At 41.7% G+C, this 25,679-nt stretch overlaps 1 protein-coding gene across 1 annotated transcript; it reads right to left on the bottom strand.

Annotated features, from left to right (window-relative positions):
- Positions 1 to 970: 970 nt before the first annotated feature.
- LOC142166108 (uncharacterized) lies at positions 971 to 24,037 on the bottom strand. Its single transcript, XM_075224526.1, has 9 exons — positions 23,724 to 24,037; positions 23,265 to 23,564; positions 23,073 to 23,178; positions 22,821 to 22,940; positions 21,316 to 22,644; positions 20,685 to 20,864; positions 20,124 to 20,426; positions 13,857 to 14,034; positions 971 to 3,993 (listed from the first exon to the last, which is right to left on the bottom strand). Exons 1-9 carry the CDS (start codon positions 24,035 to 24,037, stop codon positions 1,049 to 1,051), a joined length of 5,775 nt encoding a protein of 1,924 aa, XP_075080627.1. The 3' UTR covers positions 971 to 1,048.
- Positions 24,038 to 25,679: the final 1,642 nt, after the last annotated feature.

Here is a 25,679-nt window from a genome sequence, read left to right as displayed (position 1 = left end):
ACAAGACTCTGTTGGGATTTGTACAGGGGGAGACTCTGTGGGGATTTGTCCGAAGGTGGACTTGCTGGGGAAGATTTCAAGATTTCTCTCTTTTTCCTTTACTCCGGCACACCATCAAATGTCATGATCCATCATGTTTGGGTAATTATATCAACGAGATGAGGTGCTTTCCTTCATGAGACGGGATTCCGTGCAGACAAACCATGCCACCTACTCTTTCCGGTGCATCCTGAACTCTGGGTTAAAATGCAAAAAGGGATTCGAAAAGAAACAAAGCAGGGGAAAACAAATCAGAAAAGGAATACCCTTTTCGGGACGAGAAAGACTTATCTGAGGGAGATAACGCTGGCTTTAAATGACATGACATGCCTTTTGGACTGGACGTCTGACCTTCTAAGAGCTTGCGTTTTCCTGAACCAGAACGGACCTGTGATTCCAAACTGGTGGGACTCTGCCGAGACTTTCTTGGGGTGGCGTCATTCTTTTCGGCCAACAGCGCCCTTTGCGGGTTTTCGCTGGCTGACCTCTCTCATTTCTCTTCCTGTCGTCGCTTGATAGCACTCTTTGCGAGTTTTTACTAAACAAGCTCTCTCATTTTGGTTTCTCTTCTCCCGTCGCCTCGTGGTGCCCGAAGGTTTTCACCGCCGAGACTCTCTCATTTTATTTCTCTCAACTCAGGGTGTGCTGGTTTCCTTTTGTGATGCTTATTGGTTTCCCACCATCTTTGGTAATTGATTTGAAGGCTTGTACCTGGTAAAGAGAGGTAGCTGATACTAAACTTCTTAAGTGTCTGACATGCCCCGGTTTTCAATTTCAGGGTGAATGGGATTTTGTTGTTGGTGTGACTGAACCTCAGGGAGAGGCTGCCTACGTATCCTTTCGGAATCAAGTCAAACGTAGTTCAGGCCTCAATCAATGTTTTTTTTTTTTTTTTTTTTTTTTTTTAACGGCTCAAAAGGTGGTAGCGAGAATTGGGCAGTGTTTGGGGAGTAGTGGGGAATAAACACCTTTGCCCTTTTCAATGTGTCAGGACCACTTGGAGTAGGATCTAGACGTAGTACCTCTTGACTGCATCTGCATTCACCGCTGTGTCAGGGTCATTTCCTTTGATATCACCTAAATACAATGCTCCTCTTGGCAATATTTTCCTTACGATGTATGGGCCTTTCCAATTTGGGGCAAACTTTCCTTTTGCTTCTTCATGATGCGGCAGAATACGCCTCAGTACCAATTGTCCTACTTCGAAATTCCGAGGTCGGACTTTCTTGTTGTAAGCACGGGCCATCCTTCGTTGGTATAACTGTCCGTGACAAACTGCAGCCATCCGCTTTTCATCAATCAACGTCAATTGCTCTAACCGAGTCTTAACCCACTCGCTGTCCTCGATTTCTGCTTCGACAATGATTCGAAGTGAAGGAATCTCTACCTCTGCCGGTATTACGGCCTCGGTCCCATAAACCAAAAGATAAGGAGTCGCTCCCACCGATGTGCGCACCGTAGTGCGATACCCCAATAACGCAAAAGGTAACTGCTCATGCCACTGTCGGGAACTTTGTATTGTTTTCCTCAAAATCTTCTTGATGTTTTTATTTGCAGCTTCTACAGCACCATTGGCTTTTGGCCGATAAGGAGTGGAATTCCTGTGTGTTATCTTGAATTGCTCGCACACATCTCCCATCAAGTGACTGTTCAAGTTTGCTGCATTATCTGTAATGATAGTCGCAGGAATACCGAAGCGACAGATAAGATTTGAGTGTACAAAATCCACTACAGCTTTCTTGGTGACCGACTTGAGAGTGACAGCCTCTACCCACTTTGTGAAGTAATCGATGGCAACCAGTATAAACCTGTGTCCATTCGAAGCCTTTGGTTCAATTGGTCCAATGACGTCCATGCCCCAAGCGACAAATGGCCAAGGTGCGGACATGGGATGCAGTTCTGTGGGAGGTGCATGAATCAAATTACCGTGCACCTGACACTGATGACACTTCCGGACAAAGCTAAAGCAATCCTTTTCCATGGTCATCCAGTAATAACCTGCTCTAAGGATCTTCTTCGCTAAGACATACCCGTTCATGTGAGGTCCACACACACCTGCGTGTACTTCGTGCATGATTTTTCTCGCTTCCTCGATACCGACACATCTTAAGAGATTGAGGTCCGGAGTCCTCTTATATAACAATTCACTGCTCAAAAAGAAACCACTTGCATGTCGCCTAATGGTCCTCTTTTGATCTCCAGTTGCATGCTCGGGGTATTCTTGTGTCTTCAAGAATCTCTTGATGTCATGGTACCAAGGCTGCGTATTCGATCCCGTCTCGATTACACTGCAGTAACCGTGTCTTTCCTTGATTTGGATTTCCAAAGGATCGACGTGGGCGTCGCCCGGGTAGGGTAGCATAGAAGCCAGAGTAGCAAGTGCATCTGCCAGTTCATTGTGAAACCTCGGAATATACCTGAATTCTATTGAGTTAAAGCGCTTGCTGAGGTCCTCCACATGTTGTCGGTATGGGATAAGTTTGACATCCCGAGTTTCCCATTCGCCTTGAACTTGCCGGATGATCAGGTCAGAATCTCCCATAATCAGTAAGTCTTTGACATCCTGATCGATTGCCATATGTATGCCCATAATGCAGGCTTCATATTCAGCTGTATTATTTGTGCAGAAGAAACGAAGTCTAGCCATGGCGGGATAATGCTGACCGGCAGGTGAGATCAAAATTGCCCCGATCCCTATACCCTTGGTATTCACGGCTCCGTCAAAGAACATCTTCCAAACATGAGCTTCCTCCGAGATCGCTTCTACGGTGTTTACCTCTTCATCTGGAAAATAGGTATCCAATGGCTGGTATTCCTCATCGACCGGGTTTTCGGCCAAATGATCTGCTAACGCCTGGGCTTTCATTGCCGTGCGAGTGATATAAACTATGTCGAACTCCGTAAGCAAGATTTGCCATTTAGCCAGTCTCCCAGTAGGCATTGGTTTCTGAAATATATATTTCAAGGGATCCAACCTGCTTATGAGGAATGTAGTGTGGGCTTGGAGATAATGCCTCAGCTTTTGAGCAACCCATGTGAGAGCGCAGCATGTCTTCTCCAACAGAGTGTATTTGGCCTCGTAGCTGGTGAATTTCTTGCTCAGGTAGTAGATCGCCTGTTCCCTTTTCCCGGTCACATCGTGTTGCCCCAGGACGCAGCCAAAGGAGTTCTCCAAGACTGTCAGATACAAGAAAAGTGGCCTCCCTGGTTCGGGAGGGACCAAGACTGGGGGATTCGAAAGGTACTCTTTGACTTTATCAAAGGCTTCTTGACACTCCGTTGTCCACTTAATCGCCGCATCCTTTCTTAACAACTTGAATATGGGCTCACACGTGCTTGTCAGCTGGGCAATAAACCGACTGATGTAGTTCAGCCTGCCTAAAAGACTCATCACGTCTTTCTTCGTTCTTGGGGGAGGTAGATCTTTGATAGATTTTATCTTAGTCGGATCTAGCTCGATACCTCTCCTGCTTACGATGAAACCCAAAAGTTTACCTGACGGAACTCCGAAAGCGCATTTTGCTGGATTTAGCTTCAAGTCATACTTCCTTAGTCTCTCGAAGAATTTCCTCAAGTCTTGGATGTGATTATCCTGTGTCCTGGACTTGACTATTACATCGTCCACGTACACCTCTATTTCCTGATGCATCATGTCATGGAAAATGGCGGTCATGGCCCTCATGTAAGTAGCCCCAGCATTCTTTAAACCAAACGGCATGACCCGATAACAGTAGGTGCCCCAAGGCGTGGTGAAGGCAGTTTTCTCGGCATCCTCTTCATCCATCAATACCTGATGATACCCAGCGTAACAATCTACGAAAGACTGTATCTCGTGCTTGGCGCAATTATCAACGAGGATGTGGATGTTGGGCAGCGGGAAATTATCTTTAGGACTTGCTCTGTTCAGATCTCGGTAATCTACACATACTCGAGTTTTCCCGTCCTTTTTCGGTACTGGAACCACATTCGCCAACCATGTTGTATATTGGACTACTCGGATCACTCCTGTTTTCAGTTGCTTGGTGATCTCCTCTTTAATTTTGTCACTGACCTCGGTTTTGAACTTTCGTTGCTTTTGTTGAACCGGAGGACAATCAGGATGAATCGGCAATTTGTGAACCACTAGATCGACACCTAGTCCCGGCATGTCATCATATGACCAAGCAAACACGTCTTTAAATTCAAGAAGAAGTTGAATTATCGCCTCTCGCGTTTTCTTGTCCGTGTGAATGCTTATCTTGGTCTCCCGGATTTCTTCCGGGGTTCCTAAATTTACCGGTTCAGTGTCATTCAGATTTGGCTTAGGTTTATTCTCGAAATATTCCAACTCTCGGTTTATCTCCCTAAAAGCCTCTTCCGCATCATATTCTGGTTCTGGATCCATTAATTCGCAGTTAAATAGCTCATTGTGATCCGGGCGTGAAGTCCGCAAGCATGTCATATTTAAAGCCGCATTATTAGGACTGAAAAGGAAGATAAGAGGAAAAGTAATAAAATCAGAACGAAAGAAAGAAAGGAAAGCAATGAAGATTTTTTTTCATTTTCTTTGGAAAATTGGAAGACAACAACGTTTACAACTAGGAATTCGGAATAACAAATGAAAAGAAGAAAACGTTCAAGTTATGTCCCGGGGATAACTTGTGATACAGGAAAGGTGGCAGGACAAGTCTACCCGGACTTCCGTCTAGTTGGGAATGGCGTGATCTCCCAGTTTTGGAGCTTGGCGTTTGGCCCCATGTATATCATCTCAGCAGTGCTCGTGCCTTCGCCTGGTTGAACCATGTGGACCTCGTAGAGCATTTCCCTCATTGCCCCACATATTCCCTCGATTTCCTCAACTGTGAAGACCTCATCTTCTTCTTCTTCAGTGTACCCTGGCCTGACAAAAGTCGCATGTAAATCCGGCAGTGGTTGAGGCAACTTCCAGCCCTCATTTCTCCTTTTCTTTGCCCATTTTTCGTCTGCTGGAGTAGGTTTGAAACCTAGTCCAAAAGGTTTCTTGATGACTGGTAAAGTAATGGGTTCCGTCATTCCCTGAAGGGTTCGTCCAAGCCCCTTCCCTGGCCTAAATCCGTGTCGGATCATCTCTTTGGCCACCATAACCGAAGCGTTAGACAAGAAAGGCTGGGGGCAAGGTACTCCCTCTTCGTGCTGCTCTGCCAATACCACCTCGAAAGCTTGATAGACCGTATGCTCACTCCCTTCTCTTGGTTCAAGATACGGGATAGATGGGTCCCGATAAATGGCATGTTCATCTTCTCCATGGACCACGATCTCTTGGTCTTCATACTCGAACTTCACCATCTGGTGAAGAGTAGAAGGCACGGCTCCTGCCGCATGGATCCAAGGCCTGCCAAGGAGGAAATTGTAAGATGTGTCCATGTCGATCACTTGGAAAGTGACTCGAGATTCGACTGGTCCTATGACCAGCAACAGGTCTATTTCTCCCATGGTGTCTCTCTTGATACCATCGAAAGCTCTCACGCAGACGTTGTTGGGTCGAATTCTTCCGGTCTCAATTTCCATTCTTTGCAGCGTGGAGAGCGGGCAGATGTCAACACCTGATCCCCCATCCAGCATCACCCGCTTGACATAGTAGTCCTCACATTTGACTGTTAAATGCAATGCCTTGTTGTGTGCTGCTCCTTCCGGGGGTAGATCGTTCTTGCTGAAGGAGATTTGGTTGACGGCGAAGAATCTTTCGGTCATCCGCTCTAGTTGCTCCACCGAGGTTTCGACCGGTACGTATGCTTCATTCAGGGTTTTCAGCAGGATCTTTTGATGCTCGGTTGACCTCATTAATAGTGACAGCATGGACACCTGCTCAGGGTGCTTGCGCAGCTGGTCTATCACTTCATAATCCGGCATCTTCATCTGCTTGAAGAACACTTCCGCTTCTTCAACACTCACAGGCTCCTTTGGAGGGAAGCGCCTTTGTGTGGCGTTGTTCAGTTCTTGGGTATTTGAGTACCCTCCAACGAAAGTATTTTCTGGAAGTTCTTCCATGACCTCCTTACCTTTGTATGTTACCAAAGTCTTTTGATAATTCCACGGTACTGTGGACGGGTTGGTCATTGGCTTTTGTGGCACGCGTCCGATAACCACTGGCTCATTCAGCCGAGGTGGTTGAATCGTCCCCCGGACCACATAGGCCCCTTTGGCACATACATAGGTTTTGTCTTTTTGATCCCGAAGTTCTGCGTCTTCTTGGCTTGACCTCGCGGTATGTAAAGAACTCCACCCTTTGCCGGTACCACTTTCTTTTCCACCTTCTTTTCAGGCTTGCTTTCTGCAGCCTTGGCCTCCTCCCCCCTTTCTGATTTCTGGTCTGTTTCAGGCCTCCTCGCTGTGTCGACAATGGCAATTATGGCTTTCAAGGCAGGGTCGAACTCTTTGTCTTCACAAATCATGCCGATCAGCGGCCCATTATTGTGAGCGGGCAATGGATTGTTAGTTACATTTGGGATCTCTTCGTCCCTTAGCACTATCTTCCCCTGCTCTATCAAATTTTCGACCACTCTTTTCAATGACCAGCAGTCGTTTGTATCATGACCCTCGGCCCCTGAATGATAGGCGCATCTGACTCCGGCTTTGTAAGAAGGAGATGTCGGGTTTTGCCTTGTTTGAGGGATGGGTTGTAGGAAACCCAACTGAACCAACTTTGGGAACAAAGTCGAGTATGGCTCACCGATGGGCGTGAAAGTCCGCCGTCGAGGTGGCTCTTGGGAGCGGTAGTTATTTTGAGGGGGTTGTGGGTTATAGTGGTTGCGGTAAGGAGGCTGATTTCTGGGAGGTGGAGCTGGGCCTCGGCTGGCTTGTTGTGGTGAATGGTTATAAGGTTGGGCATTCATGACCATATAAGGTTGATGAGCATATGCCGCATTTGAGTGGGGGTAGTAGTGTTGTGAGGCCCTTTCCGGAAAATGGGGCCTGTGATGACGATACTCCCTTGCTTCAGAGGCTGCCATAGCCGTTTCTTCCTTCTTCTTCCCCCTTGTCGTTCCTCCAGACCCACTTTGGATGGCCTGAGAGGTTGCCCTTAGGGCTGCTTGACTCAGAATCCGACCCGTTTTCAGCCCATTCTCTACCATTTCTCCTATCTTGATTGCTTCCGCGAATGGCTTACCCATGGCCGACATCATGTTTTGGAAATAGTCAGACTCTTGAGCCTGGAGAAAGGTAGTGACCATTTCCACTTCATCCATGGGAGGCTTCACTCTCGACGCCTGTTCACGCCACTTAATAGCATACTCTCTAAAACTTTCCGACGGCTTCTTCTTCAAATTCGACAGAGAGTTTCGGTCTGGCGCAATGTCGATGTTATACTGGAATTGCTTTACAAAATCTCTGGCGAGATCATCCCATATATGCCATCGGGACATTTCCTGATCCATATACCATTCCGAAGCTATCCCTACTAAGCTTTCCCCAAAATATGCCATGAGCAGTTCTTCTTTTCCGCCGGCTCCCCGCAATTGGTTGCAGTATTTCTTAAGATGTGCAATGGGGTCACCGTGCCCATCATATTTCTCGAATTTGGGGGTCTTGAAACCCGTTGGCAGGTGCACGTGAGGGAACATGCATAGATCGGCGTAAGAGACGCTCTTTTGTCCACTCAACCCTTGCATACTCTTCAAACTTTGTTCAAGGCTTCTCATTCTCTTAGCAATCTCATTTTGTTCTGCAATCCTGGGGTTCTGATCCTGTCCCGGTGCGAGTTCGCACTGAGGCGGTAGAGGATTATTGTTGGTAGCGAACCTGGTTGGTTCCATTGAGAACGATGGTGCTTGGAATGTAAAAGAGGATGCGTCAAAGCTTGGCTTGTATGTGGCAGGCTGTGCCGTAGCTGGGCAAGGTGATGCAGTAAAGATGTTCATGCTTGCATCAGTGGCCGACATTCGGGGATGAGGCTCAGAAGGTGATCCTGTGGAGAGAGCGGAGTTGGCTGGGTACCCGAATGGGGTAGCAGGGTAATTTATGGGGACATTAGAAGTCCCACCTGACCTGGAGAATAATTCAGGGAATCCGGGGACGACACTTGGCGGCTCTTTCCCATTGCTCCAGTCGTCCAGCATTTCCAACATGCGGAGCCGTAGGATTCTATTTTCTTCCGCAGTTGCGGATTCAGGCGTAAGGACGGCTGAGATTGAGCTCTCCTCAGAGACGGGGACTGTTTGCAATGGAATTTCCGAAGACATTTCCACACTTCCTTTTGACCTGGTGAAGTAAGTGTGAGTATTGCTTCTAGTCCTAACAACAGGTAGTTGAGCACCTCTCCTTGATCTCGTGAAGTATGAATGCGAGGCCAGACTTTCACCAAACCAAACGTCTTTTCAAAAACCCTGGATATGCTCAATGACAAACGCACGGTTAATTTGCAGCAAATAACAGATAGTTAGTCTCACGTAGGGCATGATGCACCTATACAATTAAGTGGATTACTATATGTCTGCTACGAGAGCATGCGTCATTCCGGTATTTTTCCTTTTATTTCCCCCCCCCCCTTCCCCCTTTTTTTCATTTATTTTTCTTTTATATATTTTTTTTTTTTTTTAGCGAAATAAAATGCGATCGGATCCGATGAGGATTGCCTACGTATCACGATACTCACGTGAATCAGATCATTACGTAGTTCGAAAACACAAATGAGCATGAAAGAAGCAAATTCTTTATTATTGAAGCAGTCTATTACAAACTACATTTTGCAAAAGAAAAAGCAAACTTTGAAAATAAACCTAGACTCAAAAAAATAGACTAAAAATCACCCTGATGAAAAAAAAACAGGCAGAAGATGCTAAGATACAGATTTGACCTATGAATGCATTATGGTTTTAAAAATTGGTTTCCGCGGGGCGTCGTTCGGCCTCGCCGCGGTCCTAGGCGTGAGATCCCTCTCAAGTTGCTCTAGCTCGTGCATAGTCTGCTTGACATAAACCATTACTGCCGAGAGGAAGGTAACACTAGACATGTTCTCACATCGTAGACATCGTCTGGTGATGGCGTGGGCAACGGCTTTGATCCTATCTCTGGTTTGCTTCTTCTCTACAAGCAGGTGCTTTATCTGATCGCTGCATATCTTGAAGACTTGAACATCTTGCACGTGTTGATGCTTCAATCGCCGTACTTCCAATTTCATATGGGCTATTGTGTCATACCAGTATCTGCTTTCCATTTGGAAATCCTTGGCCTGACTAGCTGCTTTGATTTCAAGTGCTGCCATCTCTCTCTTTATTTTAGCAATAGTCTTCTCGTGGTCGCCTTCCAATTGATTCAGGTGTCTGCGATGTTTATCTGCTCTTGTATCCCACTGTGCCTTGAGCTCTGCTATGATGTTTTCAGATTTCTCCAAACCATCTCGCCATTCCCTGATTTCACCTTTTAGCCCTTTTATCAGCTGCTCGTCCGATCGACGCCTTGGTTGTCTATCTGCATCCAACCTTATCTGTTTGATCTGGGCTCTGAGCATTTCATTTTCTTGAATCAACCTGTTCCGTTCTCCCAGATCGGTAGCAACTTGCATGTTGTGTTCATATTTCAATTTTTCCACTTGTTGCTTTAACCCGCTGATTTCGGTGCAATAGCCTCTTTCTTTTGCTAACCAATCCCACTGCTTTTGTGATGATTCGGTAAAATTCCGGATGTGGGGTCTCTTAGCGGGCCTTTCGTGCTCGAGTTCCCTTCTGTACCATGCAAGGTAACCTGGCGCCGTTTCTCCTTTGGCTTGATCCCGCACGCAAGTATCTGATTTCAAATATTGACCCTCATTCCAGATTTGGCGAATCTTTGCTTCTGGGAACTGTCCGTTAGGACTTATCTCGATTGCTTGAGTGCTTAGATCTTCCTCACGAGGTACTGTCTGGCATTTTCCGAACTGTCTTAAAACTCGGCCGGGTGCGTAAGGTTGAATGCTCTTAAGCCCCATTAGCAAGAAATGAGTTTTAGTTGCTGACATATATAAGACCTCATCAACGGGCAACCATCCCAACTTCCATTGTATTTGGCTGGCAGTAAGAGCTTGAAAGAACGAGGTCCAAGCCAGGACTCCTTCGGGCAAACTGATCTCTTTGGCTCTTGCGTAAGATTCTTCTATGCGGGTCTTATCCGGGGAACCACGACTCAAAATCTCGGAATGATGGCAAAGGTGCTCGGTCATCCATATCTGCAGGAGCAAGTTACAACCTTCGAAGAAATTTCCCCCAGCTTTACAAGCTGTGAGAGCTCGAAAGATGTCGGATACCACCATAGGCGCGAGAGTACTGTCACTTTGCGTGAGTAAAGTGCTGACGACCCCCGATATCTTCAAATCAATGTTTCCATCTTTCCTGGGAAATACCAGAAGTCCCAGAAACGTTATCATGAACGCCACCCGTCTGTGCTCGTCCCACTTCTGACGAACTCCTTTGCTGCACAGTTTGTTGATTGGATTATTGAATCCCCCCTCGTGACCGTATCTATCATATATGAAGCATGGAGTACAGAATCCGGCTGCTAGATCCGGGTTGTGGACTGTTCTAGGTATTTTCAATGAATCCAGGAACCGATGTACTGTGACGACTCTTGGGGCGACCAAGTATTTTTCCCTCAGCGGAAGTTCAGTATTCCCGATGTATCCGGCCATTTCTTCTAAAGTTGGGGTGAGCTCAAAATCAGGGAAATGGAAAACATTGTGCGCCGGGTCCCAATAGGTAACCAAAGCTCTTATGATATCTCCCCGAGGCTGGATTTCCAACAGACCCACAAGACCTTTCAGATTTTTCTTAACCTCATTTTGCCCTTCAACACCTAGATCATTCCACCATAGCCGTAACTTGATAGGGATTTTGGTCATTATTGAAAAATGTTCATTTTGCATCGTGCTCATCCTGCACATTTATTAAGGTGATTTTAACAAAAATGACTGACTCAAAATATTTTACAGAGGGGACCAAGCTTTGAACACGGCCTTTAAGCACTTCGGGGACGAAGATTTTAAGGCTGTGTGGGTCTAAAAATGCTAAGCAAAACCCAAAAGTGGCTATTTATGCAAAGTCAGCCTTCCGGCGTCCCCTTTCGGGACCATTCGGCTATTCATGTCAAAACAGCATCACCTGACTTATTTATGACTCTTTAAAAATTTGAAACATATATTTTTTGATTTTGGCTATTTTAGCAAAATGGGGGTTGAACCCGACGAGGGTTGCCTACGTATCTCACATCCGGTGAGAATCAAACCGGCGTAGTTCGGGGATACCGCGAATAGAGAGAATTAAATAAACCTAAAAATCAGAAATAAGTATTATTTTTTTTATTATTCTTGAAGAAAGATAAAGACTAAAGAAAAAATAATTTTTTTTTGCAATATTTGGACTATCAGTCTGAATTTATAAAAGGGTATTACAAGAGAAAATTTTTTTGAATTATGAGTTTTCCATTTTTTTTTTTACTTTTAAAAATAAATACCATTTCTTTTTTTTTATTTTGAAAGCGAAAGAATTTTTTTTTTATATATACCCCCTTTTTTAATAATTCAAACTAAGAAGACAAATTTTGTTTTTATTCTTTCTTTTTCTTTTTTTTTTTAAAACAATTCCGGTGAGGTTTTGACAATATTTGAACATTGGTTTTATTTTTCCAAAATAAGTAATTATCCTTCCACGTTGCTATTTTCCTCTTTTTTTTAGAAACCGGTCAGCATGCGGAACCGAAGCAAATAAATGCACAAAACAAATAGGATGCAGCAGGGTGGTCTTTTCAATTCAGGTTGCCTGTCCTAGACGGACCCAACCCCTGTGTTGAGCCCCCTAAGTCAAATGCAACATAATGCAAATAAACGTTCCTACTAGGGATCCGGCATGAAGTTTCGTTATACTAGGTTTAAACCTTGGTATTTGTTCTAGACTGTGTACCCGAGCGGACCAACTCGAGTCGAGGAGGGGCTACGTACCGGGGACCCGCGAGATCGTCCGGCTTTGTAACTTGTCCGTCCTCTTTCTTATTTTAGGTATTGACATTAACAGAATAGGGAGTCTCGACCAGCGAGCTTCTCCCCGGAGGTAAGAAGAGAAGGGTTTCGGCACAGTTTATATACAGTTCAGATAATATCAAAGCGGTAAAAGACAGCATTTAGCACATTATGCAAAAACATGTAATAAAGATCAGATAATAAAGCCAAATATAACAATTATCCTAAGCTCGAATTCTTGAACCCTGAACCAGTGGTTCTGGGTCCACTTTTCCCCAGCAGAGTCGCCAGAGCTGTCACACCTCCTTTTTTGCGCGCCCCGCCCCCAGGGGTATGATGCGCGGGTGGGGTTTTTCCAATTTAAGTGACAATATTCGAAATGGGATTATTTATTTAATTCAGAGTCGCCACTTGGGAAAGGTTTGGCTTTTGGTGTCCCAAGTCACCGGTTTATCTTGAATCCCAAATCGAGGAGATTTTCGACTTTTCCAAATGAAGTCTGCGAACCAGAAATTCTAAGTAAGGAATTCTGTTGACCCGAGGGAAGGTGTTAGGCACCCTCGAATCCCGTGGTTTTAGCACGGTCGCTTAAATTGTTATAATGGCTAAATATCTGATTTAAATACATGTTGTGACCTATGTGCTTTTATTAAGTTTTAATCGCCTTTATTATTGTCATTTATTTTACAGAATTGCAACGTCGTGAAAATGCGTCTCGAACCACGTCACAATCAATGCACCCGTGATTGTCGACACATTTGGACTTCATTGAGATTTGGATTTGGGTCACATCAATGTGCACCCGAACTTAAGAATGTGATTTAATTAAACCGCGCCAACAGAGTCTAACGCGTAATTATCTTTGTAGAAGGCCATGAAATTTATTAAATGGCCCATCCTGAATTCTAGATAATTATCAAGGTTATTTATTGAGGGCCCCGCGATTTACATCTCATTTGGCGAGGCTCGTCTCATTATTTTAGAAGGAACATCCTAAAACGGTTACATTTCTGATGTGTTTGTCTCTTAAAAATAGAAGAAAAGATGCGTGCTATTTTTAACTATGTGTTTGGCCCAAATCCGGATTTTAGCTAATCGTCCGATTAATTATTTACGGACTGAAGAAACATCGTACCTCATGAAAACATGCTTTGAACTTGATAAAAAAGAAATGTATATGGGATTGATGAAATGTTACGACTGTTACAAGAGCTCCCTAACTTTAACTTATTCAGACAAGATTAATTAAAATTGCTTGTTTAGGAAATGCGACTGGTGGTATTTGAAACTCATCCTGTAAACTGCTTCACGCAAACTGAAACTCAAGAGTTTGAAACTGTATTATCTTTAGCCAGATCTAAACAATCATTTGCCCTTAAATATTCGAAACATGCTTAAGTAGCGAGTTTGAGCTAACAATTGTATTAAAATGGCTACACATTTTTATGGATGGTATTTACATCTTATATACTACTAAACGAATAAAATGTCACAGTTTCAGATTGGCATAAACTTTAATTAAGTACAACCTTACTAATGTGTCTCTATTAGGCTAATCAGACCAAGAAACTACAAATCTTAACAACATTAAAAGGGAATTCATAAGCAATATAACAGGTGCTTCTAAATCCTTCAAATCTTTCGATTCATGCTTTCATTGTTACATCAAATGCGAGTCTTAGTATGTACCTGGATATTGGATACAACAGAAGGAGCAAGGGGTCAGTAGGGCAATAGAAGCGATACCAAACAGCAGCAGTAACAGCAGGTACCAATAGAACAACTCCCAGTGCAAGATACAGTTAGAACCGACAAGAAATGGTAGACAGGTAGCAGCAAACAATGCAGTAGGAATAATACTCCAAGACAGACCAACCCAGGGGAAACGAACAATATGAATCAACTAATGAACTCAGCTGATACTTGGAAGAAAACAGAATTGATTGATCAGGTTGAACAAGACTGGGAATCAGACAAACAAGACAGAAGTAATTTGCTGATTTTCTGCTTATCCCTTTTCCTATCTTCTTTCTTTTCAAGAATCCAATACCAGTCTGCAGTTTTGAACTTATACTTAAATTATCAGAAAGAGACCTTTTCCAGTTTTTTTTTTTTACTGTTTTTCCCCAGAAATTCAATTCTCAGAATTTCAGTTTAGGCTCCCCCTCTGTCTCTCTATGTATGTCTGTGTGTGTATACTTCTCAGTGTGTATTTCAGCTCTCTCTTTCAAAAATTCCTCACAGTCTGTCTATATTCTTTTCCCTTATAATTCTGTCTCCTCTCTATCTCCTAATCCTGTCCCTCTCTCTATCTTTGTGTGTATGTCTATCTCCAGCACTCTCCCCCTCCTCCTGTATCTCTAACCTCCCTTTATAAGCCTCAAACCCCCACCTTTATCAGCCTGTTGGATTAAATCAAATAACCCCTCCCATGTGCTCCCTTTTTCAGTTCCACTTTAGCTATTTAAGTATTAATCCCATGACATTCCCTTGGCAGGCTTTAACTTTTCATTTTATTATCTAAAAGCAAGTATGGGCATTAAAATATATCTGACAGCATATACTGTCAGATTGTTTAAACTTAAAAGCTTCTTAATGCAGAAAAACAGGCTGTGCACAAGGCACATGAGGTGCACCAATGCACATGCTGTGCACCAGTGCACATGCCTTCCAATTCAGGATTTAAACATAAACAATCCCTTTTTTACATTGACTGATCCAAATCAAACAGCTATAAGTAAACAAAACTGGCTCTGAATTGATTTCAACAAATGTTCAACAGAAGCAAATCGATTTACTATGCTCAGGCAGTTGAAATTAATTGACGACACATGTCGACTCGACTATATTAGTATGAACATACACAATCGCAGCCAAAAATCAAACATTTAAACAGTATTGATACATGGTTCGCATTATACTGACTAAACAGGAATACACTAGGGGAGTCAACTAACCAGTCCAAACTCGAAAATCAGCTACTTGCACAAACAAATACACAATGCCTTATCAGAATAGGAGGGGAGAATTTAGACAAACAAAACAGAGGTTCAGTAGTTGAAGCACAGTTGATAGAGGTCAAGGACATAAACAGCAAACGAACAGACCCTTACAACGAACAAACAAACCAAAACAACTAAGAAAAGAAAGAAAACTCACCTTAAACCGCAAAAAGATCAAAACCTTAACTCGGACTTGGCCAAGCCTTTCTTAAGGCTGAACGGACTTTAAACGAAGTGTTTCTCAGACGAGAAACACTTGGATTAAAGTCCATTAGACCTTAACCTCTTTGGTTCGAACGGATATGGACCAGTGACGAAGAACCCACAAATTCCAAAAACTCAGATCTGGGGTTCACGCTTTCCTGATCAGATTCGGACCAAACCAAGTATGGTTTGGTCACGAGGGGGGTATGGGGAGTGTCTGGTACGAAACTGGGGTTGGTTGGGTTAGATCGAGTTTTGACTCGAATCTTCGAATGAAGATTCGAGGACCTGGGGGGTGATTCGAACCACATGGTTAGCAGATCCATGTTCAGGATGGCAAGGGGGTTTTAGGGTGTTAAGGGGAAGGTCACCGGCGTTCAGGCCGCCGGGTTTCTGGTGAAAGTGTGCAGGGGCGGCTAGGGTTTGAAGGAGATGGGTTTGGGTGAAGACGACGAGGCCGGGGTATTGGATAGGGGGGTAGGGTAAGGATTCGGGCTTATATAGTTAGTGGGTGGGTCGATCTCAACCGTTAGATCAATCTAGATCTACGGTTTGGATCTGATGGTCTTAAGTGAAACGGTGTCGTTTCAAATGTTGAGGGTTTGGGTTTGGTCCGGGTGTAAACGGGTCGGGTTTGTTGATGGGTTATGGGGATTGATCTTGGCCGTTGATCACTCTGAGATCAACGGCCCAGATCAGGCACGACTCAAACGACGTCGTTTGGACATCCTGGGCATCAGGTGACCTGGGCTGGGCAGGCCTGGGTCTTGGGCTGTTTGTTTGGGCCAATTTTGTTAAAATTGGCCCAAGTCCGGAAGGGGTCTTTTCTTTATTTTTTTTTTATTTTTTATTTTTTTCTTTTCTGATTTATTTTAAAACAAAGCTAAGCCAAAAAATCAAATTAAAATTAAATACACACTCAAATACAATTATTTGCACACATACTAAAATACTTCAAAACCGGTAAAGTCAAACCAAATAAAATCACGGACGAAAATGCCTATTCACGATTTTCTATTTAACGACCGAATTACGGTTTGAATTACGCAGGACACATATATATTTTTTGAATTTTATTTTAATAAAGTAAATAAATAAGAATGGGCCAAAATCACAAATAAATCCACAAGGTGCCGCACAGAAATCCGAAATTGTACAGCGGGGCCAATTATATATATTTTTTTTATTTCTTTTTGGAGCGATTGTCGTGTGAAGCAAAAATCACGTGCTCACACATACTTTTGATACAGGTTCCATCCACAAAACCTAATTTTCCTTTGCCTCGAAGAGCAAATTTCATTGCTCTGCTCCATAAAGCGTAATTATTTGGCCCTGTGAGTTTGAGCGGAACTAGGACTAGTCCAGGCGCATCTCCAGCTTGAAGATACAGCGGATGATTGTGGTCAAGTGAAGTAACCACATTTCCTGCCATTTTTACTGAGATCTGAGCTTCCCGTTCTTCTACAACTCACAAAATTGCACAAATTTGTGCTTCGTGTTCTCTGCGAATCTCGAATTTACAGAGAGCATGAATCGTTGTCAAGTTACCCGCTCTGATACCATATGAAATTGAGCCATGCAAATGAGATCTTAACCTAATTTCTTAGAGAAGAAGAAAGAAGAGAAGAAGCTTTGTTATTCGTTATAGAAGAAATGAGCCGAAACCTAGCTATATACAATTCCCTCACTTCTCACACGTGCACCTCACGTGCCTAACTAACTTGTGTAACTAATTTCTTAACATCTCATTAATCACATTCAACAGGTCATTAGCCTTAACTGCTCTGTTGCTTCTCATTCTATTCTACACCAGTATAACATTAAAAGTGTAGTGTACTAATTAATTACACGATTTACACCTCTTATGGAAGTGGAAGTCTATGTATTGAATAGAGAAATACTTGATTGATATTTAAAAATAGTAACATCTTATATATTGTGTAGGGTTTTTCATTTACGTCCTTTTCTGAACAAAATCATAATCTCAAAAGATAGTAAATCTTGATCGACTAGCTAAGTGGACAAATGGAAAGAGACAATGTTGCTATATATATATACTAAAGAATTTCACTGTTATCGTATTAGTTGTGCACCAAGTGCATATGTAACCAATGTCTTTTTTTGGTTTCCTCGGTAATCGTATTGGGGCCCGACTAAATTCTGATTTGCATCGAGGAGTTCCACGTAAAATGCTCTCTAATAAAGACAACTTCATACCCAAAACTCGAACCCAAGACCCTTGGTTAAGGATGAAAGAGTACTTACTGCACCACCACAAATGTTGTGGGTTATGAAACCAATGTAAATACATGTGGGATGGGTTGATATACATCCCTCTCTAAAAGACATTAATTACATAGAAATAGTTAATCTATACCATAATTTTATCGAATTTAGTTATAGTTATGCCTTCATTAGGTGACTTAACTGTACATGACAATACTGTGTACAATTCTCCAGATGAATAAAAGTTAAATTCTTTTTTAGTTTGGAAATACATTATTCACAAATGTGGTTACTATAAGAATGGATCTGCAAAGAGGCAGATCTGGTGCTTCATTTTGATGTGACAAATAGATCAGATGCATGATGACTAAGAACTGTCAAAATGGTTTAGCCCAATCCAGTCTAGCCAACCCAAGCCTCATAGGCTATGAAATTTGATGGGCTAAGACGGACGGACCCGCTTTCAAAAGAGTCTTAAAATAAGGGAGAAATTCAAAAATAACCAGATTTACAACTGGTCGTTCAAAAATAGCCAAGTTTCAAAAGTAATCGAAATTTAGCCACTTTATATGTAAAGATAAATCTGAGCGAAAACACTGTTCAAAACCCGAAAAATATGCCAGTATATTATACTGGAGTTCCAGCATAAGTATGCTTAAACTCCAGCATATTATACTGGAGTTCCAGGATAAGTATGTTGGAACTCCAGCATAATATGATAGAGTTACAGCATAAGTACGCTAGAACTCCAGCATAATATACTGGAGTTCCAGCAAGTATAATTGTCCAGTATAATATACTGGAGTTTGGAGCACCGGTGCTCCAGTCTCCAGTATATTATACTGGAGTCAGCAAAGTATACTGGTCCAGCATAATATGCTGGAGTTCATACACAGGTGCACCGAACTTCACTATATTATGCTGAACCGGTCTCTGTTGCAGCAAAATAGTGGCTATTTTTCATTGACTTCGTAAACTCTGGCTATTTTTGAATGACCAGTCCGAAAACTGACTATACAGTGCTATTTTTACTTAAAATAACCAGCTCAACCCAGTCTTAAGTGGGCCGCGAGCTAGGACGGGCTAGGCCTTTATCTTTTTTGGGAAAATGATACTATATACCGCTCTCAAAATAATAGATAAAAAAATATTTTTTTTGTATATAAATACATTATGTATGTTATATACAAAAATTATACAAATTTTATATACTTTTCGGCTACCGAATGTAAATATAGTTTCTGGCATGGGTTACAAGTGAAAAAAGTCCTATCTTTTTCAATCTTTCTTTTTTTTGAAAGATTTTTTTAATCTATGTTCGAACCTAAAATTCTGCAAAATTTGTTAATATTTTTAATATATGGTGATGTATAACTAAGTAAAAATTGTAAAGGCATAAATTTTAAAAGACAATATGTCAATATTACACACAGGTTCATAGTATTCGAGAAAGTCAACCTTAATTGCTAACACGGATTTAGCTGTTAATAAAATTTTAAAGCTGTTAAACTAATGTATAGTTCTTCTTATACATCTTACCAAACGACTCATAACAATGTAAAGAATATTTTTATATTTAGTATATTCAACTTGCTATTATAATTTACCTGCCTTATTTTTCATATTATAATTATTAATTTCACTTTAAGTGCATATTGACATAAAGTTCCTTATGTAGATTGAAATTTGAAACTAAAATGTGTCTCCCATCTTGTATATAGTTGAACTAGTGAATTTTATATCTCACCATAAATATTTGCATTGTTGGTTCAACGTTTTAAATTTTTTTTTTTCGGTTTACACCAAGTTGAACCAAATATTTTCTGTTTTTTTCTTTTTTAAATGATTTTTATTTGCAGTTGAGGTCGGCGATTGTAATTCCTGACACAACTGCCTATAAATAGACACCACGTGTGCATTGTTCAAGAATTCAGTTTTAACAAGATAATTTCCTCTCGTTTCCCGCTCGAAATCTCTCCCAAATTTCTTAATTTAATCTTATTGGGAATAAACCCCGTAAAAATAGTATTCACGGTATTAGTGATAAACGCAGAACACTAAGTTATGGTTAAATCAGCAAGAATAGAAATGCAGCAATAATGACACCAAGATTTTACGTGGAAACCCTTCTGAATAAGGGAAAAAACCACGGCCAAGAAGAGCAACTGATATCACTATAGCGAGGAATTTTACACTGTGTAGTAACGAGTAAAAAATACTCCTAAGACCACTACACCCTCAAAAGAAATAAACACTCTTTTGCTTTTTCCACCTCACTACAATATCTCTCACACTCTATTTTTCTTCACAAACTATTTTCTTATAGTTTATGGAATATCTTAGCTCTCTCTTTTCTCTCTTTGTTGGTGTGTAGAAATGAGAGTTAAAGCTCTCCTTTTATAGCCAAAACCTCACTCTCTAAAGCCTACAATATTTGACAATTTACACACCCTTTTCACAATTTCAACAAGGTTGGCTACCAAACCAAACCAAGTCAATAAAATTGGCTACCAAATTATACAAATTCAACAAGGTTGGCTACCAAACCAAACCAAGTCAACAAAATTGGCTACCAAATCATTTGAATGAGATGGACACCATATCAATCTCCCCCTCCAGTCTCATTCATCTAGAGGAGGTAGCACTATCTTCTAGTTTGAGTGCATGCCGACAAGTTCTTTGCATAGCTCGAACTTGTCTCTTGGTACCACCTTGGTCAACATATCTGCAGGATTTTCACTCATGTGAATCTTTTTGACTTGAAGTGATTCGTTCTCCACTTGCTCACGAATCCAATGATATCTGACGTCAATGTATTTTGTTCTCGCATGGTACATGGAATTTTTGCTCAGGTCTATTGCACTCTGACTGTCGCAATAGACAACATACTCCATCTGTCGCAATCCAAGTTCTTGAAGAAATCTCTTGAGCCATATCATCTCTTTGCCAGCTTCAGTAACCGCAATATACTCCGCTTCAGTTGTAGATAGTGCGACACACTTCTGCAACTTCGACTGCCATGATATAGCTCCCCCTGAAAAAGTAAACAAATATCCAGTAGTGGATTTTCTGTTATCAAGGTCACCTGCCATATCAGAACCTGTATAGCCCTTCAAAATTGGATTTGATCCTCCAAAACATAAGCATTCACGTGAGCTTCCTCTTAGATACCTGAGTATCCACTTTACAGCTTCGCAATGCTCTTTTCCTGGATTTTCGAGAAATCTGCTAACAACACCGACTGCATGAGCAATATCTGGCCGAGTGCATACCATTGCATACATCAAACTTCCAATGGCAGAGGAATAAGGAATCTTGGCCATTCTCTCTTTTTCCTCCGTTATTGTTGGACACATCTTCTTGCTCAACTTCAGATGACCAGGAAGAGGTGTGCGAACCAACTTAGCACTTTTCATATTGAAGCGCTCCAGTACACGTTTTATGTACTTCTCCTATGACAAGTAAAGCTTCCTTTCGTTTCTCGAACGAGTAATTCTCATGCCCAAAATCTGCTTAGCATGACCCAAGTCTTTCATTTCAAAAGACTTATTCAACTGTTTCTTCGACTCGTCAATCTTAGAAGAATTCCTGCCCACAATCAACATATCATCCACATATAGCAAGAGGATGATAAAATCGTCATCAGAAAATCTTTGTTCAAACACACAGTGATCTGAAGAAGTCTTTTTGTAGTCTTGCTCCCATAATAGACTCAAACTTCTTGTACTACTGTCTGGGAGCTTGCTTCAATCCATATAGACTCTTCTTAAGTTTGCATACAAGATTTTCTTTTCCTTTTGCCTTGAAGCCTTCAGGTTGTTCCATATAAATCTCCTCTTCTAAGTCACCGTGAAGAAAAGCAGTCTTCACATCCATCTGCTCAATCTCCAAATCAAGACTGACAGTCAAACCAAGAACTGTCCGAATGGAGGACATTTTTACGACAGGAGAAAATATTTCGTCAAAGTCAATACCTTTCCTTTGACCAAATCCCTTGACAACCAATCTAGCTTTGTATCTGGGCTTCAAACTATGTTCTTCAGCTTTAACTTTGAACACCCACTTGTTCTTCAAAGCTCTCATGCCCTTAGGCAATTTCACCAACTCATAAGTATGGTTCTCATGCAGAGATTTCATCTCATCTTGCATGGCTTCAATCCATTGATCTTTGTGCTCATCTTCTTTGGCCTCCGCATAACATTCAGGTTCTCCCCCATCAGTGAGTAATACATATTCATTGGGTGAATAACGGGAGGAAGGAGTACGAGGTCTAGAAGACCTCATGAGTGGAATATCTAACTCGTCCACAACTTCGTGAGTAGGAGCATCTACCTCATCAACATTAGCATTGTTATCCCCATCACCATCAATATGTTGATCTGGAATATGGTTCTGGGCATCACCATCATTATTGAGCCCACCAGCGTCATCCCCATTTGTATGAGGAACTTGATCAAGATTAACTAAACCTTCAGAACTTGAAGATTTTAACTTCTCCGCTTTGTTAATATCTTCAATGGTTTGATCCTCCACGAAGATAACATCACGGCTTCTCACAACCTTCTTCTCAATTGGATCATATAGCTTGTAACCAAACTCATCAAGGCCATAACCAATGAAGATGCACTGCCTTGTCTTGGCAGTTAATTTTGACCTCTCATCTTTAGGCACATGTACAAAAGCTTTGCAACAAAACACTTTCAAGTGGTCATAGGAGACATCCTTGCCATACCAAACTTTATTTGGAACATCACTTTGCAAAGCAACCGCAGGGGATAGATTAATAACATGTGCGGCGGTCAACAAAGCCTCACCCCAAAAGGAATTCGGCAACTTTGCTTCAGAAAGCAAACATCTGACTCTTTCCATCAATGTCCTGTTCATCCTTTCTGCTAAACCATTAAGCTGAGGAGTCTTTGGAGGAGTCTTCTGGTGTCTGATACCCTGTTGTTTGCAGTATTCGTCAAACGGTCCACAATATTCACCACCGTTATCAGTACGAATACACTTCAGCTTCTTTCCAGTTTCTCTTTCAACTGAAGCCTGAAACTGCTTAAAGACACCCAACACTTGGTCTTTAGTCTTCAAGATGTAGACCCAAAGTTTCCTGGAACAATCATCAATAAAGGTAGCAAAATAAAGTGCACCACCCAAAGTTCTTGTCTTCATTGAACCACATAAATCTGAATGCACCAACTCAAGCAACTCTGTCTTTCTTGAAGGAGGATGAGACTGGAAAGAAACTCTTTTTTGTTTTCCAACCAAGCAGTGCTCACATTTTTCTAATTTTGCACTTTCAAAATTTGACAACAATTTCTTCTTGGCCAGAACATTTAGTCCTTTCTCGTAATGTGGCTAAGCCTCTTATGCCATAACGTTGAAGAGTTATGGCTCTCAACGGCATTCACCATATCAACACAGGTAGAGGCCGTAGTCCAGTATAGACCACGACGCTTTTCCCCACGAGCCACAATCATGGAGCCCTTAGTGAGCTTCCACTTTCCAGCACCATTGGTACTGACATATCCCTAATCATCCAAAACACCAACAGAGATCAAGTGCAAACGAATATCAGGTGCATGCTTTACATTGTTTAAAACTAGTTTAGTTCCAATACTAGTTTCCAAAAAAATCGTTCCAATACCATCCACCCTAGATACAGTCTCATTACCCAGACTCGGAGTTCCAAAGTCACCCTGAGTATATGATGAGAAAAATTCCTTCCTTGATGTCACATGAGATGCGGCACCACTGTCCACAACCCAGCTTGACTCATCACAAGCAATATTTATCAGATCTGCATCAAGGACTGTAACAAGATCTTCTGTAGTGACGGTGGCCACACGATTGACATCTTCTTTTGTTCTTCGTTGTCTCTATTCTCCTTTTTCAAAATCCGGCAGAACTTCTTTGTGTGCCCTTTCTTCCCGCAATGATAGCACTCAATATCTTTAAGTCTGCTTCTGGATTTGCTTCTATTATGTTCTCTATTTTGAGAACCCCGATTCTTGTTTCTCCCCCTAGAGTCAGTCACTAAGACATCTGATGAGGAGGAACCCTGAGATTTTCTTCTCATCTCTTCATTTAGAAGGCTGCTCTTGGCAAGATCCATAGAGATCACACCATCCGGAGCAGAATTTGATAATGAAGTTCTAAAAATTTCCCAAGAATCTGGTAGGGAACCAAGTAGAAACAAGCCTTGAATTTCTTCATCAAATTTAATGCCCATAGCAGATAACTGGTTCATGATCCCCTGAAAATTATTCAGATGATCTGTCATCGCGGAACCATCGTGGTATTTTAAACCCAACATCTGCTTTATCAAAAACATCTTGTTGTTTCCAGATTTCCGAGCATACAAACTTTCAAGGTGATCCCATAGGGTCCGAGCATGTGTCTCCCTAGAAATATGGTTCAAAACATTATCGTCAACCCACTGTCTAATAAAGCCGCAAACATGCATGTGTAACAGATTCCACTCTTCATCTGATTTATTATCAGGCTTTACAGTGGCGAAGACAGGTTGATGAAATTTTTTGACATAGAGCAAATCTTCCATTTTGCCCTTCCAAATGGCATAAGTTGTGCCATTCAAGGTAACCATTCTACTAGTGTTGGCTTCCATCGTTTATCACAAATACAAATACTATTTATTAGGAGATCAAAGTAATTCTTTTCTGATGTGGAAGTTCAGACTGTGTTGCAACCACAGAGCATACTCAGATAGAACCTTGGCTCTGATACCACTTGTTGGGAATAAACCCCGTAAAAATAGTATTCACAGTATTAGTGATAAACACAGAACACTAAGTTATGGTTAAATCAGCAAGAATAGAAATGCAGCAATAATGACACCAAGATTTTACGTGGAAACCCTTCTGAATAAGGGAAAAAACCACGGCCAAGAAGAGCAACTGATATCACTATAGCGAGGAATTTTACACTGTGTAGTAACGAGTAAAAAATACTCCTAAGACCACTACACCCTCAAAAGAAATAAACACTCTTTTGCCTTTTTTCACCTCACTACAATATCTCTCACACTCTATTTTTCTTCACAAACTATTTTCTTATAGTTTATGGAATACCTTGCTCTCTCTTTTCTCTCTTTGTTGGTGTGTAGAAATGAGAGTTAAAGCTCTCCTTTTATAGCCAAAACCTCACTCTCTAAAGCCTACAATATTTGACAATTTACACATTTTTTTCACAATTTCAACAAGGTTGGCTACCAAACCAAACTAAGTCAATAAAATTGGCTACCAAATTATACAAATTCAACAAGGTTGGCTACCAAACCAAACCAAGTCAACAAAATTGGCTACCAAAACATTTGAATGAGATGGACACCATATCAAGTCTTCCTTCCAATTCTTCAGCCATTGACAGTTCCATCAATGGCTGAAGAAAATCCTGATCAGATTACAATGAAAAAGACATTATTTTACAAATTCATACCATCAAAAGCTGAAGAAGAAGCTAAGAATGCAAAGCTAACAATACCCAATGGATACCGACTCGTAAACTAATAGAGCTCAATAACCTCACCAGGTTGCTCCCCCTGCTCGGCAACCTCATCGATCGTACTTTCTGTACTTGTGGAATTGTTAGAAGTAGAAGTAATAGTAACAAGGTTAGGAATTATACCATTCTTCGCCTTTTCTGACATATCAGCAACAGTTCCAACTTCACTTTCTCAGAAGACTACATCTCTGCTTCTGATGACCTTCTTCTTTACAGGATCCTACAATCTCTACCCGAACTCTTCATCTCCATATCCGATAAATATGCAGGGAACAGATTTATCATCCAGCTTTGTTCTCTGTTCTTTTGGTATATGTGCAAAAGCTCTGCAACCGAACACCTTCAGATGCGAGTAGGACACCTTCTTGTTGGTCCAAACTCTCTCTGGGATGTCAAACGCCAACGGAACTGATGGACTCCTATTGATCAGGTAACAGGTTGTCTGAACTGCTTCACCCCAGAATGACTTAGGCAGTTTAGCCATTCTAAGCATGCTTCTCACCTTCTCCACAATGGTGCGGTTCATCCTCTCGGCTATGCCATTGTGCTGCGGGGTTGCAGGAACTGTCTTTTCATGTCTGATCCCATGACTTGAACAATATTTTTCAAATTCCCTTGAAGTCTAATCACCTCTATTGTCACTTTGGAGACGCTTTAGCTTTCGACCCGTCTCCCTTTCTACTAGAGCATGAAACTTCTGGAAAACTTAAAACACCTAATCTTTGGTTTTCAAAATATAAACCCAT

The sequence above is a fragment of the Nicotiana tabacum genome, chromosome 11 (genome assembly GCF_000715075.1).
Source record: "Nicotiana tabacum cultivar K326 chromosome 11, ASM71507v2, whole genome shotgun sequence".
NCBI classification, from domain to species: Eukaryota; Viridiplantae; Streptophyta; class Magnoliopsida; order Solanales; family Solanaceae; genus Nicotiana; species Nicotiana tabacum.
This window is presented reverse-complemented; position numbering and strand designations above follow the sequence as displayed.

What these genes read in the sequence shown, in the direction of transcription:
- LOC142166108 (XM_075224526.1), bottom strand. Translation starts at nt 24,037, where the DNA reads ATGGAAGCCAACACTAGTAGAATGGTTACCTTGAATGGCACAACTTAT. An exon ending in GAAGTTTGATGTATGCAATG is followed by an intron (nt 20,427 to 20,684) that starts GTATGCACTCGG and finishes ATATCATGGCAG; the next exon opens with TCGAAGTTGCAGAAGTGTGT. An exon ending in CTGCAGATATGTTGACCAAG is followed by an intron (nt 14,035 to 20,123) that starts GTGGTACCAAGA and finishes TCAAAACTGCAG; the next exon opens with ACTGGTATTGGATTCTTGAA.